General features: G+C 33.2%; 1 protein-coding gene across 1 annotated transcript in view; it reads right to left on the reverse strand.

Moving 5' to 3' along the window:
* Window positions 1–20580, reverse strand: part of CHM (CHM Rab escort protein) — a 181099-nt gene that overhangs the window by 151751 nt on the left and 8768 nt on the right. The window contains exon 2 of the mRNA XM_082377225.1: window positions 5106–5172. Within this exon, the coding sequence (XP_082233351.1) occupies window positions 5106–5172 (67 nt within the window). The remainder of the gene's footprint in view (window positions 1–5105; window positions 5173–20580) is intronic.

The raw sequence follows: 20580 nt of genomic DNA on the forward strand, positions 1-20580 counted from the left end.
TGATTCTAATCTATTCAACAGTAGAACTTAATTGAGAAAAAAGCAAAAATACAAGGTAATGATTTTCTACTGTGTCTACCAATTAGAAATAGTTAGAATAATTCAACTAATTGTTTTTTAACAAATATATACAGGTACATCAACAACAAAGACAGTGTGGTATACTTCAAAGAATGTTGGAATAGGAATAAGATCTGAGTTTTTCCCCAGTCACCTGCTTGTTTGACTATGCGCAAACCTCAACTTTCTCATCAACAGATAACTCCCTTCCAAACTACCATGAATCTACCATCTGTAGATGAGCAAGGACCAATGTTGCACTGAGCATATATGAGGCAATTCTAAATTCCCATCACTAGAACAGTGGCTTGGCATATATAATATTTATCAAATATTTATTTAGGGACTGCTGTATTCCAGACCTCTCAGGCACTGGGGATATAAAGATGACTAAGACATGATCCCCAATCTCTAAGAGTCTAATAGAGCCAAGAGATCTATAAACAATAATAATACTGTGTGAAAATATTATAAGAACGTACAGAATACTTGCAAGTACAGGCAAATAGAAAAATTAATACTACTTGGATTATCAAGGAAGACATCACTAGAAAGTGGTATACTAGCTATGTCCTAAAGAAGGAGTACTCTACTTGCATAGAATAGGGACCAGCGTGAAAAAAGGCATAAAGATGTGAGAGAATACAGTATACTTAGAGAGAGTACATGATGGGATACTGTTGAAGCAGGCCGTAGGCGGAAGGGGAAATTTCTATGAGAATTTACAACTGCAAACTTGAACCACAGGTGATTATCGTGTTCTAATACATACTACTCACGTAAACCAAGAACCCTCAAGCCTAGAAATTAACCTACAAATTGTTTTGAGCCAGTGTAGTAGATAATGGTTCCCCAAAGTTGTCGATGTCCTAATCCCCAGAAGCTGTGAATAAGTTATCTTATATGGCAAAACGGACTTTGCTAACATGCATAAATAAAGTATCCTGAGATGGGAGGAATATCCTACGGTATCCAGGTAGGCCCCAATGTAAACACAAGGCTCCTTATGAGGGAGGCAAGAGGTCAAGGGCAGAAAAACAAGGTGGCATGATAGAGGGTGAAGTGAGGCTCTTGAAGACGGAAGAAGGGGCCATGAGCCAAGGAATGCAGGTGGCCTCTAGAAGCTGAAAAAGATAAGGAAACAGATGGTCCCCTGAATCCTCCAAAAGGAATGTAGCACTGCCTGCCTACAACTTGATTTCAGACCCGTAAGATTCATTTCATACTTCTGACCTGCAGAACTGTAAAAGAATAAATTTGTGTTGTGTTAAGCTACTACATTTGTGGTAATTTGTTACAGCAGCAATAGGAAACTAATATGGTCAGTAATAGCACTGGCTAACCAGGCAAAAGTAAATGCAAAACCACTTAGTACGAACATACCCCCTCAAACAGGTCACACAGCATTCCCACAGATAAAGCCCCACTAAAGAAAAACTGGAAATTTTAGGGAAAGGAAATAAGAAAAAGTACTGACCCTGAAGATGGAGAGAAAATGACAAACAGCAGTATTAAACCTCAAAGAACTTCACATAAAATACTTCACACGTTTTAAAAAAAATGAATTGAAACACAAAGAAAGGACACGATGGTTTTAAAAAATAACCCAACAGGACTTCTAGAAATGAAAGTCATTGAAGAAAATGATAGCTAGGATAAATAGAAAATTAGACTCATCTAAAGACAGAATTAATGAACTAGAGGTCTGCAAACATTTTCTATAAAGGGCCAGATAGTAAATTTTTAGGCTTTGCAGACCACACAGTTTTTGTTGCAGCTGCTTAACTCTTTGACTTTGTAGTGTGAAAGCAGCCATAGTCAATATGTAAACATGTATATCTATAAGTATATAATAAGCATGGTTGTGTTCCAATATGACTTTATTAAAAAAAAAAACAAGTGGCTGACCTGTGGGCCATAGTTGCTAACCCCAGAACAAGAAGATAAAGCTGAGGAAACTACTCAGAGTGCTGTATCAAAAGGTAAAAAGATGAAAAATATGAAAGTGACATTAAAAGGCATAAAGGATAGAATGAAAAGGTGCAATTTATAAGAGAATTTCCAAAAGAAAGAAGAGAGATGTTTGAAGAAACAGTTGAGGGTTTTCCCACCAACAAAAGGCATAAATCATCTGATTTCAAGAAACAAAACAATTTCTGAACAGTATAAATAGAAATAAAATCCACACCTTGACAGATAAGAGGAAGACTATATAACTATAAAGACAAACAGAAGAATATCAAAGCAATCAGAAAATTAAAAAGAGAATTCACCTACCAAAGGACATTTCTCAACAACGACAAACAACAGTATTGTTAGAGTAATTAACATTTACTAAGGGCTTACTATGTTTCAGGCACTGTTATAAATCCATTACATTGATTATTTTATTTAATCCGATAAACAATCTTATAAATTACTATTATAATGAACTTTATATCAAGAAACTGAGTTACAGAAAGATTAAGTAACTTGTCAAAGGTTACACACCTAGTAAGTGAAGAAACCAGGACTTAAAGCCAGGTATTCTAGCTTAAAAGCCCATACACAACTTCCCAGTTGGAGCCAAAGCATGGGAAGTTGGTTGAAATGTAAAAGGTACCATTGCTATGGAAAGTAGTAAGGCAGTTCCTCAAAAAATTAAAAATAGAATTACTATATCAATTCTGGGTATATATCCAAAAGAACTGAAAGCAGGATCTTGAAGATATATTTGTACATCCATGTTCATAGCAGCATTATTCACTATAGTCAAGAGGTGGAAGCGAGTCAAATGTTTATAAACAGATGAATGAATATAGTATATACATACAATGGAATATTACTCAACCTTAGAAGGAAGGACATTCTGACACATGATACAAAATGGATGAGCCTTGAGGACATTATACTGACTGAAATAAGCCAATCACAAAAAGACAAATAACGTATGATTCCAATTATATGAGGTATCTAGAGAAGTAAAATTCATGGAGACAGAAAGTAGAATGGTAGTTGCCAGGGGCTGGGGGGAAGAGGACTGGAGAGTTATTGTTTAATGGGCATAGAGTTCAGGTTTGTAATATCAAAAGAGTCCTGGAGATCTGCTACACAACAATATGCATATACTTAACACTACTCAACTGTATACACTTAGAAATAGTTAAGATGGCAAATTTTATGTTATGTGTTCTTTTTACCACAATTTAAAAGTTATTTAAAAAAAAAAGATATACTCCAATAGAGATGTTAAAAAAAAAAAAAAAGGAAAGCATGGTAAGGTATGTCTGTGGAACAGAGACATACGGTACTATTGTAGATGTAAAGCAGAAATGAAAGGGCTAGGGAAGACTGAATCTAACTATGAAGAACCATAAGTGCTAAAATGAACAAAAATGAGAAAATATTTAAACCTGGCTCAGAGCAGGAAAACATTCTATAAATCAATACCTAGATGTATCTAAACTCTCAAAAGCTACCAAGTCTGAGGCTCTAAAATAGAAGAAAAAAGTTTTGTCACTTTGAAATACTATGTATTAAGGTATAAGTTCTTAACATTATCAAGTCTTTCTAATTGATTCATTGTTTATCAACATTAGATTTAGTTTCTTATATTCCTAATCAAAATTTACTTTGTAATATCAGTAAACCCTATGTGATTTATAAAATATTCTTTATTGTGTGAAGATCTCAGGTTTTAGAATAAGAAAACACAAAATAAATTTGCATTTAAACTTAGACATGCACTAGCTGGGTAAAGTTAGAAAAATTACTTAACCTCTCTATGCCTCACATCCCACCCCCATTTGCTAAATTGGGATAACACCACCCTCCTCACTCAGCTGTGATGAAAGTTAAATTATATAACGTGTAAAGAAACTGATATGGGAAGTAGCTTACAGTGCGAGCACAACAAATAACTTTGGGAAATTTAAGATTTTATTTTCAATTTTAGGTTAATTAACATTATCAGAAGTAAATTTGAATTTTCATTCTTATTAAGCCTTTTTAAAGCACACTGGCCCAGTACCTCAGCTTTCAAGGCAGCAAATTTTTCAGCATGTGAATCCATATGTCAAAAAGACTGAAATAAGACATTAACACAGCAGTTACACATATGATAGTGAAAGAGAATTCCAAGAGCAGGACTTGAGAACAGAAACTAATTTAATTTAGAAATTTCATCCAATAACTGAGGAGTTAATATGCTTTGAAAATAAATTTAGAAAGGGTAAATGAACTAATACCACTTTTGGATTCCTACATATTTACAATGGGATAATATATGAGAAGGCACTGTGAACTATAACAAATCTTGTTATTCTTAGTATTCTGACATTCTGAAAAACTTGCAGTTACTATCAAACAGAAAATATAAAGTCATTATTTCTTGTTTCCTTTCTACTCCTATTTAATGAACAATTAAAGGGCCAAAATACAACGGTCAAAAGCACTAACTAGATAGGCAAAAAGTTAAGGGTTTGTTTCAGGAGGAAGCAGGAAGGGAAAGATTTATGCTTTATCTTAAACTTGAATTTTCCATTAACTTCCTTTTTATCATCACATTTAAGGGAAAAGGGGGAAAACAAAATTCTAGATATTCTAGATTTTTCTAACAGTTTAAATTTTGATGAATTTTAAGAAAACCACATACTCTTATCAGCCGATTTTTTCAACAATCAAATGCAAAGCCTAAAATACAACAGCATATACAGGTTTTACACACCCACACATGTATATAATTAAAGGGTCAGGTGTGAGGTTTCCAAGCCTCTTGGAGAATTATCATTTAAAAAAACAAAATCACTCATGTGAAAAATAAAATTATGGTACATTTGGTTTATCCTCAAAGGAAACAGAACACTATTTCACAGAGTATAATAGTAAAACCTATACATTATATATTTCACATGTTTTTGGTGAAAATTAAACAATTCCAATTATTTTCCTAACTTAAAAAGTTTATATAGGACGTATATATATACACACACACGTGTGTATATTTAAATTTTTATTTTGTATAGAGGTATTTAGGAAGTATCAAATGCTACCATTGATAAACTTACGAATCAACATGCAGAACCCTCTGGCCACTTCTTGAACATGCAGCCGCAATGATGGATTCAGGCAAACCTATAAAAACATACACCTATATCATTTAGAATGTAGAAATATATATATATATATATATAAAACACAAAAAATGTTCATGCCATCGCTGTATAGAAGAGTTTAACAAAAGAGGCTCATTCTTGTATTCAAAATTATAGTTTGTATTATTATGCTGTTGAATGATGTTTCTTAAACATATACTACTAATACAGAAAATTTTATCATGTGGAAGAGAGGTTTTTAAAAATCAAGTACTTAAATTCTTTTTATCTGCCAATTACCATAAATGAGCAACTGTCAAAATATTGTTCATATAGCACTTTGTTATTTAGAAACTATGTTCACACACTAGCTCATCTGATTCTCCCAAAAGCACTGGGAGAGAAGGATCTGCATACACATTTTAGAGATGAAGAAGAAACTAAGGTGCAAATTGGTTAACTTGCTGCCCAATGCTTTATTTCATATCAGTCCGATGAACAAAGCATGTTTTGAAAGTTTAGTGCTGCTACTGTTTCACTACAATGAGATACCCCGGTCCTCTTGGATTTTTACCTAGTAGAAAAGAAATAGCATTCTTTTGGCAAGGGTTTAAACTACACACTAAGCATCAAGGATTTCAAGAAATGAGAATAATTATCTTCTTTATGTAAAAAGCAATATGCATATGGAAGCAACTGATGTAGTCAATCTCTAGTTAAAACCACATTAAACAAAAGATCCAGCTGCATTCATGGAAGAACTAGAGTTTTCCAGTGGTGAACACTTTGTGGGTATAAACTGGTTCAAAAAAGAAGTTCTGACCAAATGTACTGAATATAGCCATTAAATATCAATTATTGGAAATAAGCCATCATAAAGTTGCAACCTTAACTTTGGATATAATACACAGGAAAAAAGTGAGTTTGTGGTGTAAGAGGAAATAGAAGGAAGAAAGGAAAATTCTAAATAGTTAAGCATACTTAGTTCTTCAAACGGTTAAAACTGTATTGTTCTAATGTCTTTTATCTTAAGACTATCTGAACTTTTTATATCTAAAAAATAACTTTCCTTATTAATGAAATGCAGTCACTATGGTACTGTAAAAGCTGCTAAGTGGCTGAAAAAGGGCAATAGCAAAGAAATATTCAGGAAGCAGAATTAGTAGTATGTTTAAGTGTGTAATAATGACAGCATTAATAATACACCACCAAACATCAGTACAGGGCTTTATGATTCACAATGCATTTTCATATACATCATCTCATTTATTCCTCATTATAACCCTGGGAAGCAGGCAGTATTATCCATGTGAAAAAAATGGGATGAGAAATGTTAAATAACTTTCCAAAGATCAAGTAATTCAGTAATTCGGCATCACAAATTCAAATTACCATGGTAAATTCACTCTCTCCAACTTGGACAAGAGTCTGAGAATGAGGATGTAAGGGCAGGATAGCAACATAATGAAATGGGCATGGTCCCAGTCAGACAGAGAGCTAAGTTTGAATCTTAGTTTTGCTGCTTAACTAGCTATGAGACCTCAGGCAAGTCACTTGACTTCTCTTAGCTTTTGTTTCTTCATCCATCAATGGGAATGCCACCATCTATCTCGTAGGGTTGTTCAGTTGTTAGCAGAGGGTACTTGCTCTATAAAGAATACCTACTTTTATTTTCTTCAGAAAGATATTTTAGAAGCACTACATTTTCACCTAAATACTACTCCAAACATACACCCATTTTTACCAGATGCCAACTCCAATGGCAAACAATAATAAAATTACCCTCCTCTATTTGGATCAAATTAGCTGTTACTTTGGATAGGCAAATAGGCATGTGGTTATTCCCACGGTTGTGATCAACACTGTCAGAAGTCATGTCTCTGCTGACAAAGCAAAGCCAAGGACAGATTTCAATACTGAACATGATTTAAGTTCAAATTACATAAAACCAAAATGATTATCATTTGTGTTTTCCCTTAATATTTCCATCCAGACATCCCCTCAAGTTCGTGAAACTGATAGGCTATTTCTGTGTTAAATGGCAAGGGCCTATTATCTTCATGCTTTTTTTTTTTAACTGTGAATAAATTTTAGTAAATGTACAGTCATGCAACTACCACCACAATCACGTTTTAGAACACTTCCATCACCACCAAATTTTCCTCAAGCCCCTTTGTAATTAATCCTCATCCCTACCTCATGCCCCAGGAAACCAGTTTTGCCTTTTCTAGAATTTCATGTAAATGGAATCATACAGAACAGTATATATAACTTTTTCTGGATTTTTTTACTTAATATGATACTTTTGAGATTCATCCATGTTGTTGTATCAGCACTCCATTCTTTCTAGTTGTTACTAATCCATTGTATATCATCATTTTCTTTTTTTATCTGTACATCAGTTGATGGGCATTTGGATTGTTTCCAGTTTGGGATTATCATGAAATAATGATACTATGAACATTCATGTATAAGTCTTCCAGTGGACATATGTTTTCATTTCTCTCAGATAAATACCTAAGAGTGGAATTGCTGGGTCATATGGTAAGTGTATTTTAACATTTTAAGAAACTTCATTTTTTGAAATGGCTATATAGTTTTGCATTCCCACCAGCACTGTATGAGATTTCCAGTTGTTCCACACTGTCACCAATTCTTCTTATTTTTAGTCTTTTAAATCTTACCAACTCTAGTGTGGGTATAGTGGCATCTCATTGTGGTTTTAAGTTGCATTTCGCTGAGAATCTTTTCATGTGCTTTTTGACCATCCATATAGTTTCCTTTGTGCGGTATCTATTCAAGTATTTTTCTCATTTCATTATTGGATTGCTTTCTTATAACTGAGTTGTAAGAGAATTTTATATTGTCTGGATACAAGTCCTTTTTCAAATATATGCCTTATAGGTATTTTCTCTTTATCAATGGCTTACCTTTTCATTTCTTGTGTTTTTGATAAGCTAATGTTTTAATCTTTATGAAGTCCAACTTACTATTCTTTCTTTTATGATTCATGCTTTTTGTATTCTATGTAAGAAACTTTTACTTGATTCAAAGTCACAAAGATTTTCTCCTAACTTCTTCTAGAAGATTTATGGTGCTAGCTCTTAGATTTAGGCCAATGATCTGGGGGTTTTTTTGTTTGTTTTATTGAGGTATAGTTGTTTTACAATGTTGTGTTAGTTTCTACTGTACAGCGAAGTGGAGTTCCCTGTGCTATACAGCAGGTTCTCATTAGTTATTTATTTTATACATATTAGTGTATATAGGTCAATCCCAATCTCCCACTTCATCCCACCCCCACCCTTTCCCCCTTTGGTGTCCATATGCCAATGATCTGTTTTGACTTAAATTTTGTGTATGTTATGAGGAAAAGGTTTAGGTACCTCTCTTAATGTCGATATCCAATTATTCCAGCATGATTTATTGAAGACTATTTCCTACCTTGGTAACTTTATCAAAACTCAATTGACCATGTCAGTGTGGGTCTGTTTCTGGACTCTCAACTCTGTTGCATTAATCCACGTGTCTATCCTTATGCCACTACCACACTGTCTTGATTATTGTACATTTTACGGTTAAGTCCTAAAATCAGGTAGAATAAGTCCTCCAACTTCATTCTTTTTAAATATTGTCTTGGCCATTCTAGATCCTTTGAAGTGCTGCATTTTCAATACACTTTAATGTTATATAATGCTACACAGTTTTATAGGCAAAGAAGCCACAGACACATAGAGGTTTGGACAATTTGTCTGACTTTACAAGGTTGGGTTTCCTGTCTCTTTGTGGCCACAACTCACTTTCCTACTGGAATGTCAGCTTCACAAGAGCAGGGACTGTGTATATTTTATTCACCACTGAATCCCCAGTAAAGCAGCGCTTGTGGTAGGTTTTCAACAAATATGTGTTGAACAGAAGATAACTTCATGCTTAGAATGATTAGAACGGCAGACTAATAATACAGTTAATAATGTCTTCCTGGCCAGGATTTCATATTTCTTCCCACCCATTCAATAAACACCGAGTTCCTTGAACAGAAGAGGCACATAGTAGATTCTCTATAAATACCTGTTTAAGGAAAGAAAAGAAGAAAGACATACAATAATGGGGAAAGGGAAGAGAGAGAGAGGGATAGAACAGACTGTGATAGGTAGTGAGGGAAAAAAAAAGATAAAGGCAATGCCTAGCCTAAAAGAGCTCAGAGTCTAAAGAACAAGAATTTAAAGGGACTGAAATAATAAAGGTAATTAAACTGTTAGAGGAACACAAAGGAAAGAAGCATTCCCTCTGTAGAGGGGAGTCATGGAAAGCTCCAAGGAGCAGGGGACACTAACCAGCTGGGTCTTTCAGATCTGTAATAACACAACTGAAAAGTGTAGAAGAAAAAAGCTGAAGGAAAAGGGAAAGTGGAAGGGAATATTCTTGGCAAAGGGTGAAGGAAGAAAGTACCAAAAAGTGATGCCCAAAAGAGTGGCTGGAGCCAAACTGTGGAGTCTGAACTTGAACTTGTAAGCAACAGGGAGTCTAAGATTTTAGCCATAAGAACAAGATCTAATCAGTGTTTCAGAAAAATAACTCTAGGCACAGCACGAAGGATGAGTTTGCATAAAACTGGAGCTTTAGGTTACACTTTTTTTTTTTAAATTCTTATTTAGGAAAAGTTAACATAATTAAACTTTTTGGTCTTACTTATAATTTAGCAAAATAAGCAAAACAACTAACTGCTTGTTTTGTTTAAATTAATATTTGTAAGCTCAATTTTAATAGCTTTTAAACCCTTGACTACTTTCAAAATAAAGCCTTTTTTTAACACTGGGCACCATAAAAAGTGAACTACTTAGCTTCTGAATCATTACTCAAATTCACACAACATCCTTGTAAGGCATTTATATGGAACATATATAGGCTTATTACAATGAATTATACAGTCTCTCCCACAAGGGAAAGCCAGACATGAGTTAGAAACAAATAATCAGGGTTAAGTCACACAGCATTACACTGGAAACACACTGTAAAAAATTTGACTACAAATATACAAGTACAATGTTTACAACTGTAATATAGGGCTAATAATATATCTCATAGGGATATAGGGAGGAATAGGTTAAAAAATGATATAAAACACCTTACACAGTGTCTCCTAGCATGTCGCTGACATTCAATAAATATCGGTTCTCTTCCCTTCTCTTCCTACTCCTTCAGTAACAAATCTGAAGTTATCTGAAGTTATACTTAAGTTATTTGAAGGGAAAAAAACTACCATTTGTTTACTATTGACTTAAGTTATCCTCAAAGATCTAACAACTTAAAATAGTTTTTTGAAACGAAGTCCAATAGCCTTTTCTATAGGTACACTATAGGGCTTTTCCCTATATGTATGCTATAGAAGTTCATCAAATATTTAATATCCTTTAAACATTTCATATCATTAAATATGATCATTAAATTCATTAGTAAGGCTGTTTCAAAGAACTCTGCCAAAGGATTATAGGAAAAATGTATAAATCTGATGCAAGATCATCAACTTTTACTGGCAAGTCATTTTTATCAAACACAGGTAAATACTAGGTATTACACTAGCATTTCATAACAGCTTGTAACAGGGGAAACTGAGGTTTGTTACATTACGACGTCCTTCTCAGTTGAGGTTCTGTTATAAAGTTGGCAACTAGAAAAAATATATTAGAAGCTTATAGAATGTTATATGATCATATAACAAACACATAGTCCCAGCTCTATGATTTTCCAAAATCTGTCTAGATAAAATAAAGATGTTTCACTATCAAATGAAGCTAAGCTAAAATCAAGCCCAAAAAGGTATGAAATTAGTGTTTTTAAGAATCTTATCTAAAATATTTTATAGGAACGAAACCATTATTTATTCATTTTTCAAAATCCCCTTTTAATCCAAATCCTTAATGTTGAACCTCATCACTTACAACTACAATATTTAGGTTAGCACTCTATGATCTATTCTTAAAATTGTATTAGTATCTGGAATTGATTTTTTCTAACACTATACTTACATAAGATAAACATTAAATAAAGTACTTACACCACTCCCAGCATATCAAACAATAAATAATAGATTCCCCTGACAGGACTTTGATGACCTGGCAAAGCCTGAGTGCTTTCAGCCCAAATCATATGAAACCATAAATCACTCTTTATTTTATAGAACATTTCAAAATGGATTCCTGCTTTCTACCTTGAAAGTCATTTCATGTGTTATTTATAACTAGTGAAGACCAGAATGGAAAGAAAATTACATAGAACTAGAAAATTTACTGCGACTTTTTATAAAGAATAACTTCTTTTTTTTTTAGGAATAAAGTAGAATTACTGGCAAGGAAAAACTTGTGAGTATAAGAAGCTTTTAGAGAGCCACATCCTTTACTACTTAAACAACCCTATGTACAGACTTTCTGTACCATCGTAAACAAAGCATAAACAACATTAGGTACAGAACTGACTAGACTGAGCAATGCAAAGGTAAAACGACCCACTTAACTCATGTCACAGCCGCTCAAAAAAAGTGACATCACAAAATTAGACAGAAATTAAATTTCAACCCAGGTTTAAGTAGTTTTGTTCATTCCTATTAAATTATAAGTTAAAAAGTTTATATCTTATATTTACTTTTTAGTGGTTACCTTAAAAAGAAAAAAACTGCCAGTGAAGTAGCTTAGGGAAATTTCAAGAAGTATAGATAAAAATACTGTTTTTAAATTGACAATTATTGTAATTCACTTTGACCCACACGAAATATCAAACATACTAATAAATGTAGTAATTTAATATCTATGGGCTTCTTCCTCATGGGAGAAAATACTGTTAATATCTATGTAATTTTTAGAACTTTGGATAAATATACTATCCATTAAAATATTAACTCACAAAATTCATGTTAATTTTTAAAAATTCAATATACTGTGAACTTTTAGGAATGTCTAATAAGAACACTGTCTCAATACTAGGAAAACTGGATTCTTGTTTTCAGGTTTATACTAAATAGCTGAAAAGTCACTTAACCTCTCTGGAATTCAGCTTCCTTATAAATATGCTTACAGATAAAATGAAGAGCTTGAAATAAGTGACCCATAAGGTTTGCTGCAAGTTCTCAAAGGTGAATGTTAGTGATAGATCAACAACTTGGACTCTGTTCTTGTGCAAATGACTTGAACTTAAAAATAAAAACAGGATAAGATGGCATTAGCAGCAAAGTTGCTGAATCTCCCCCTGAGACCCCCATAAAAAACAGACAGTGCAACCAGGATACCGAAACCAAACTCCCAGGGACAATATCTACAACAAAGCTAGATGACAAAATATCGTGATGAACTCCAAAATACAAGTGGGTCATTAGAAACCTTCAATAGCTATAAGACCAATGTGATATCAGAGACTGTGCAAGAGGAAATGAAGGGAAGACAAAGAAATTTGTGACAGCGCTGAGAGCCAGAGAACCCCAAAATTGCTATCAGGCACTCACCGGAAGCTTGCAAGTTCATTGTGAAAATAGCAGCAGAAAGTGGGAGGGGACTTCACAGGCTCCAACCTGTGGATGAGTGCAAAGGAACCCCTGGGAGTGCTAGAGTGGTGAGGAAGTGGGAATGGAGTTGGGCCCTATGAACTTAGGAAAATGAAAAACTGTCCTTCTAGATAAATCCCTGCACAGAGGAGTAACTCTTGGGAATATAATCCAAATTCAGCAGAACAGGGAAAATAGGTGCAAAGGGTAGAGAAGGTCCATACAAAACTGGGGGAGGGTGACACAGCTATCAGATCTCAGATCTCAGGCTATTTTTTGGATTATTTAGTGAAAATACAGGAGAGCTCTAGAGCAGTTAAGTTAGAAAAGCTATCCTGATACACACTCCCTATTAAAAACACAAGGAAAACTTTTTTCACTTAAAAATGAGCAAAACAAAAGGATCTTTGTTGAATCCCATTCAATATACAGTAAAATATATATATACATAGAGAGAATAGAAGTGAAATAACAGCCTAACAGACAATGAAAGCATCCCAGAAAGACATGCTTGCAAATTAGATGAAAACTATAACCTAACTATGGTACTATAAGCTAAAAGAAATTAAGGAAATAATAGACGGTCTGAAAGAACAACATAAATCAGAATTAGAAAAACTTAAAAAGTGTGGTGATTAGATAATAGGAATATTTGAAAAAAGAATGAAATGACTCAAGAAGAAATGAAAGAAAAATCATTTCAGAAATAAAAACTAAGCTAAAAGGAGTACTAGAGCAAAGAAATATAATGGATAAATGCCTTAGGAAGAACTGAAAATGCAAACAAGGGCATAAAGCTACTGTAGTTATGTTTAAAAAGGAGAGCCCTTGTCCTTCACATATATATTAAAATATTTACAGATGGAATGTTATAATATATGGGATTTGCATTAAAATAATCCAGGATTGGATCGTGAAACGAGAAGGTCGAGGGTACAGAAGAAAAGAGGCCATAAATTGATAACTGTTGAAACTGGGAGATTGGTACATGGGGAGTTATTTTATTCTATTTTTTATGTTTGAAACTGGCCATAATAAAAAGCTTAAAAAATAAAATTTAATACCAAATTTACAGAGCTAATGAAAGGCTGGGTCTACCGAATAAAATAATCCCTTGGAAAGCAGAGATTTAGTATTTTGTTTTTTATCTAAACCGAGAAAACTATATCAACTCAAATCTCTTAATGAAAGTTTTATTAAGTAATGTAAATATTTGCCAAAGACCTATTCCATGCCAGGAAATAAAATAAGCAGATTCCACTACAATTAATTTTTACTTAATTTTCTTAATACTAATATTTCTGTTGTATCAATTTAAGTGACCAAAATGATCTTTTCACAGCAAAGGATATCCCAGTTGAGCTCTCTTCAAACTTAATAACAAATAACATTTAACTTGTGATGAGGAAAATAAGGTTTCTTTAACAATATTTAACTTGTAATGAGGAAAATAAAGTTTCTTTGTTCAGAACATATTTTACTTATGTGCCACAGAAGAAAAATGACCTTTACTGTATTATTTATCAAGCTATGAGACTAAAATAGATGATGAGAGAGACTGTGCTCATTCCAAGAATGTTACAAAATCACACAACAAATAACCTTCCTTCCTTATATGAAATCCTATGATGAAATCCATTTTTTAAAAAGTAGAGAAAAAAAAACCCTTATGAGCCTTATAAACTAAATTTGAAAGGGCCTATGAATTTGTTATTATATAACATTCCTTAAGGTAAAACACTTCAAATTAAGTTTTAAATGTAGTCTCATTATGTATCTAAGAGAAAACTGGCTACAGTATCATTGAGAAAACATTGAGGATAATTATTTTATCCTGCTTATTAAAAAGCTGAACAGTGATTATACTGAGTTTATTAAAATAAAACAAAGGATAAAATTTTATCTAATGAAAATTATAATTTTATTGCATTAAGAATTTCTTAAATGCCGTAACAAGAGGGATAAACCAAATATCAATATAAAAGGTTTATGAATCACTTGTCAGTGATTTTACACTTAAAAATGCATATTAAAAATACTTAAAGAGCAGCAGGACAGTTACTTTTCTTTTTCATTTCCTCTCTTACACTGTAAATACGATACAATGCTAAAGAAAATATTTTAATCACCCATAACCCGACCCCTAACAAATTTTTTTTTTCATTTTTCCTTTACTTTCTATTCTTTGTCCACAGGTACACATAAGGCAGTAGAGGATGGGGAAACTGAAAACAGGGGTTAAGTACTTTACCCAAAGTCATATACCCAGTAAATGGCAAAGTTAATACTGGAACCTATCTAGTCTGGCTTCAGGACATCTAAATCTCTTTGTCCATCCCCATCAAGCAACCTTAGAATTAATTCAGTTTCCCAAACGACTTCAATCTTGGAAATGCGTACTCTAATTGGTAGATACCAGTAATACTAGAAAGGTATGTTCTCTTTTGTAAATTAAGAAATTGGCATTCAGTGGCAGCTATTAAATGTAGAAGGAATCAAAGACCTAGAAAAAAACATCATTTTGCAAGTCTTAATGAAAATACTTATTCATATAAGGACTACCTATTGATGTGAAAACAATGCTGTGAATAGTTGGTATCAAACTGAATGGTTTGCATAGTGCCAAAAGCAATATACAGATTATTTTCAATACACATGGGAAAAATAAATCCATACAATGGAGGCATCATATTGTCATCATCCTAATCCTGGGTCAACCTTAGCAACACTCATAGCGGATCAACCAGATATTTTGTCTTCTGGTATGATCCAACATGACATCCATATCACCAAAGATGTTCTAGCCAAAAACGTTAACCTTGAATCCACCAAGCCTTTAGATATAACTTTCAGTTTACAGGAAAAAGACAGTCTAGAGGAGCAAGGTAAATGATACTACAATGAAGAAAGCAGCCAAATCTAAAAGGTAAGGATCACTGGCCTAGTCTCTCTGTGACATCTCAGTCGTCACTTCAAAAAACAAAAAAAACAAGCTAGAATAAAACAGACTTACAGGATATAACAACCAGAAGCAATGCATAATAATGAACTGGACACAAGTTTGTACATATCAGCTGTAAAGGGTATTTTGGGGTGGGAGAATGTAGAAAGTTAAACATGGTCTGTGTGCTACATGGGATAAAACAGTACTGGAATGGAAAGAAAGGTGAGAATTATTGACTGAAAAAGTTGCAGAACGACGTGTACCTAACGATCTTATTTTGTCGTGAATGTGTGTTTATGACATTATACATTTCCTGAGGGAGGCAGGGGCCTTGAAAAGCTGAAAACCAAAGGGCAAATAAATACAATTATTTTGGTGAATATGCATAACCTACTGAAGTTGAAGATTTGCAAGCCTATAATACTATATAATAGCAGTGTGTGAGTGTGTGTGTGTGTGTGTGTGTGTGTGTGTGTATGTGGGAGTATGCGGGGGAATTACAGCTATATGTATCTGTACAGATGAATCTCACAAGCATAACACTGACCAAGGAAAGCAAGTCACAGAAAGAATACATAGAGTAGAATTCCAAAAGTTAGACAAGGGTCAAAAACAGGAAAAACTAACAACATATGGTTTGGTGATATACATGTGATAAAAAACACTTTAAAAAAACAAGAGGACAATTAAAGCAGTTTACCATAATGGTTACAGCTGTGGGAAAGGAATGGGAGATGGATGGTGGTGCACCCAGGGAGCTCCTAAGGTACTGGTAATATTCTGGTAGTGTTCTTTTTCTTTAGGTGGGTCATACATACATGCCACTCACTTTGTTACTGTTCACTGAAAGAAAGAAATAAAAAATATGTATACATACACACACATATATTTCATTTGTATGTATGATATTTTGTAATAAAAAATATCTTAGGCCACACTGTAAAACTGCCTACTCCATCAGTCCACCAGACTCCTTTGAGACATCGGGGCTCTTTGATATACAACATTATTTCCAAACTTTACTATGATAAGCAGCTTTAAAATAGATGTGTAGCTTTTTACCTCTATTGAATGATTTTTCTCACAATAAATTCTCAGATCTGGAGTTACTGAGTTTAAGGGAATGAACATATTGACAATTCTTAGTACGAACTGTTACTTTGCCAAAGTGTTGTCCCAATTTATAATACCATCAGCATTTCAACTGAATACAACTTCATCAACAATTAGTTATTACTCCTTTAATTTAATGTTTTTAGTTATCAGGTTATTTTGCATTTGACTATTAATCAGAAAAAAATATTTTCCCTGCAGTTTGTTGACTATTTGTAACCTCTCGTGTCTGTTTACACTCTCTGCCCATTTACCTGTAGAGATCTTGACATTTTTCATATAAATTTGAAGATATTATTTGTATGTAATTATTCCTTTGTTATGAGTTGCAAATACTCCTAATCTGTTTTCCTTTTTCTTTTAGTTTGCTATTTTTCAGAGTAGATGCTATATTTTTTTATATATTCAAATATTGCCTTGTATTTCTTGAGATTTCAAAGAGGGAAAGTTATCATTTCTCTACAGATCAGATGACCCAGTCTATTCCCACTTTATAGTTCCGACTACACTCAAAGAGACACCCAGATTACTGGCAGAAAGTCCAAAAACTGATCATATAATAAAAAAAAATAAAGGAAGTATTTCAATTCAGTGGAGAAAGAATACATCGATGGTGTTAGAATAACCAGCTAATGATTTAGAAGGTAAAAACCCTCATATTCTACAACAAAGTAAATTTCAGGTGAATTAAAATTTAAATGTAAAAAATAAAATATTAAAAAAGAAACTAAGAGTCAATATTTACTTAATCTTGGAAGGCTTTCTATGCATATCTCCAAAGGCAGTAACCATAAAAGAAAAAAAACATTTGATAGATTTCACTACATGAAAATTATAACGTTTCATACATGAGAAACCACCATAAAAAAGAAGGCAAATTTACAAAATACATGACAAAGATTTAAAGTCTTTAGTATATAAAGAATTATTACATGTTGAAAAGAAAAATATGGCACAATAGAAACATGGGTAAGGGCAATTTACAAAAGAAACATAATTGACCAATATACCTATTAAATAGTCAACTTCACTTATGATCTGAAAATGTAAATGCAAACAAGGAAATATTTTTTTGGCTATGATGTTGACAGTAATTAAGAATAAGACATTCATAGACAATGTTGAAAGACTATGGGAAAATAAGCATTCTCATACTCCACTGGTGAGATTAGACTGGCAAACTTTCCTTAAGGCAATTCATCAATACAAATCAAAAGCTTTATGTAACCACCCTCTAAAATTCAATTTAACAGTTACAGTTCTAGGTATTTATCCTAAGGAAATAATTAAATACGTACAAAAGATTTAGGCACAACCGTGTTCATCACAGCCTTAGTTTATGAAAGTGAAAAACTGAAAACCTTAAATGTCCAACAAAAGTTGCTAATTTAAATAAATGACAGGACATCTATAGAAAATAATATTTACTAAGCATCTACTTAATATGACATTTAATAAACTTTTGGAACTGACATAATCATAAAGATGAAGAACAGATTAGGGGTTGCCAGGATTTAGGGATGTAGGTAGGAGGGAGGTGTCCATGGCTATAAAAAGGTATCATGAGAGAGTATGATGAAACTGTTTTATATCTGGATGTGACACCAATCTTCACGTGATAAAACTGTACAGAACTAAACACACACAAGTACATGTAAAACTGGTGACATCTGAATAAGGCCACTGGGTAAGGTCAATTACCTGGTTATACTACATGTAGTTATGCAAGATCTTACTTACCACTAGGGGAAGCTGGGTGAACATATACAGGATCTTCCTATATTATTTCTTACAACTGCATGTGAGTCGAATTATCTCCAAATGAAAAGTTTTTAAAAAAGACACTGAGGAAGAAGATTTGATTAACATGGAATGATGTTCATAACATACTGTGAAGCGAAAAACAGAATAGCATACACACATCTATACACACGGGTCTGGAAGTATATTCGTAAAAGTGTTAGTTATTAATATTATTTGTTAATGACATGGCCCTTGGAGGGAAAAGATACCACATCTACTCTGTCAATTAAGATGCATCCATTGCAAGTGCTGACAATTGTTGACAATTATAGGAACCAAAAGAAGAGTCAATTAAAAAAAGAAAAGCTTCATAAACAGAACAATGAGTCTCATACCTGATCTTGAAAATTCAATTTACAAGTGCATAAAACTAAAAAAAATTTGTTTAAAAAGACAAAACGGCAAACCCTCGCACATGCACAAATAGACTATAGCTCATTTTTAACAATGGTTTTATTTCTGTGGGAAATTACGTATCTTGTAATCAATGAATAATTCCTAGGGAAACAGATTATCACTTGAAATATGACTATATTTTCTGATCCCATTGCTAGACATTACTTTAGTGGCTGATTCTGTTTTTTCAGTTTTAAGGGATAAACACAACCAAGTCATTCAGTTCACCTTCATCAAAAGGTTTGTGAGTTGACGACAGATGTCATGATGCTGTCAATAATGAGTTAACACCACAAGGCTTTGCTGGCATCAGGATTTTAATGTCAACAATGATAACTCCCCAAAATGAAGCAACTGTCAACTGCTAAGCTAGAACACAATAATCTAATCTTGAGAGTATAAGGTATTTTTTCACATGGAAGAATCCAACCAGCTCAATCTAATACCTAGCCAGAGCAACTCCAGTCTTAATAGTTTGACCTCGGTCAAACTTAACTAAGCCTTAGGTTCCACATTTGTAAAATGGAGATAACACAAGCATCTAACACAGACAAGGTTACTGTGAGAATCAGATGAGATAATGCATTTTAAGGGCTTAGCATTGGATTCAGCATAATAAATGCCAGAAATAATTTCATATATTTGTTTAACAGTGTGTTGTACATACTAAATTTAATTCTATGCCCTCTATTTGGCCTAGAGAGCTCATGCCAAAGTAACATAGAAAACTAAGGATTAGAACACAACTCAGCATCTTCCTAATATGCCTGATATCTGTATGTAAAACCTTCTTTCTCTGTACTTTAGCTTGTGCAAACTTTTCCATAATTATTTTAACTGCATATACAGAAAAGCAGTTTAACAAATGTGCAAATTCACACAGATACATGATCCAAAACAGTTCAAAGCAATACAAAATGACTAAAACTGCCATTAACCAAAAGCCATTGTAACTCAACATCAACACTAGGCTGGACAAAAAAGATACGTATGAACACTACTCAGGAGAAAAAGTAGATGTTGGTACTTTTGTAAATGTGATATAAACCAAATCAGTCAAGCGGTATGACATTACCCACTTAAACTCTTGGTAAAATCTAATATGAGATCAAACACTCATGTGAAGCACCACCCTGGTGAAAAGCTGCCCCTGGTCTCTTCACCTATTTTCAAACTATTTTTTAAATAGTCTCATTATGATAACATGATAGCTCTCATAATCATACTTGGAGAAATCAGTATCTGTGATAAATTACCATCTCTTTTTACACTGCCCTTTAATAAGATTACTAGAAAAGCAAAAAAGAATAAATCTTTCAAAGTATCCCTATTTTGTTGGTAACAACTAAATATCCCCAAAATGTTTCCAATCTCTCTAGCATATATACATAATATATACATGTGTATATATTGACATATATGTGTGTATATATATATGTAGTCTTGTAATATACATATTAATATAAACTGGGAACTGATGACTTTTAGACTATTTTACTTTTTAAACCATTTACATACATAGCAGGCACAGCCTAACTTTTCAGTGGAAAGACTGTACTGAAACTGAATAGCAGATGATTTAGCATGAGTAACAGGTCAATTACATGGAATTATAATTGTTTCTGTGCATTGGGATTTTATGTGAAACATGAGAATGTGATGGT

The sequence above is a fragment of the Balaenoptera borealis genome, assembly GCF_965194805.1.
Source record: "Balaenoptera borealis genome assembly, chromosome: X".
Classification (NCBI taxonomy): Eukaryota; Metazoa; Chordata; class Mammalia; order Artiodactyla; family Balaenopteridae; genus Balaenoptera; species Balaenoptera borealis.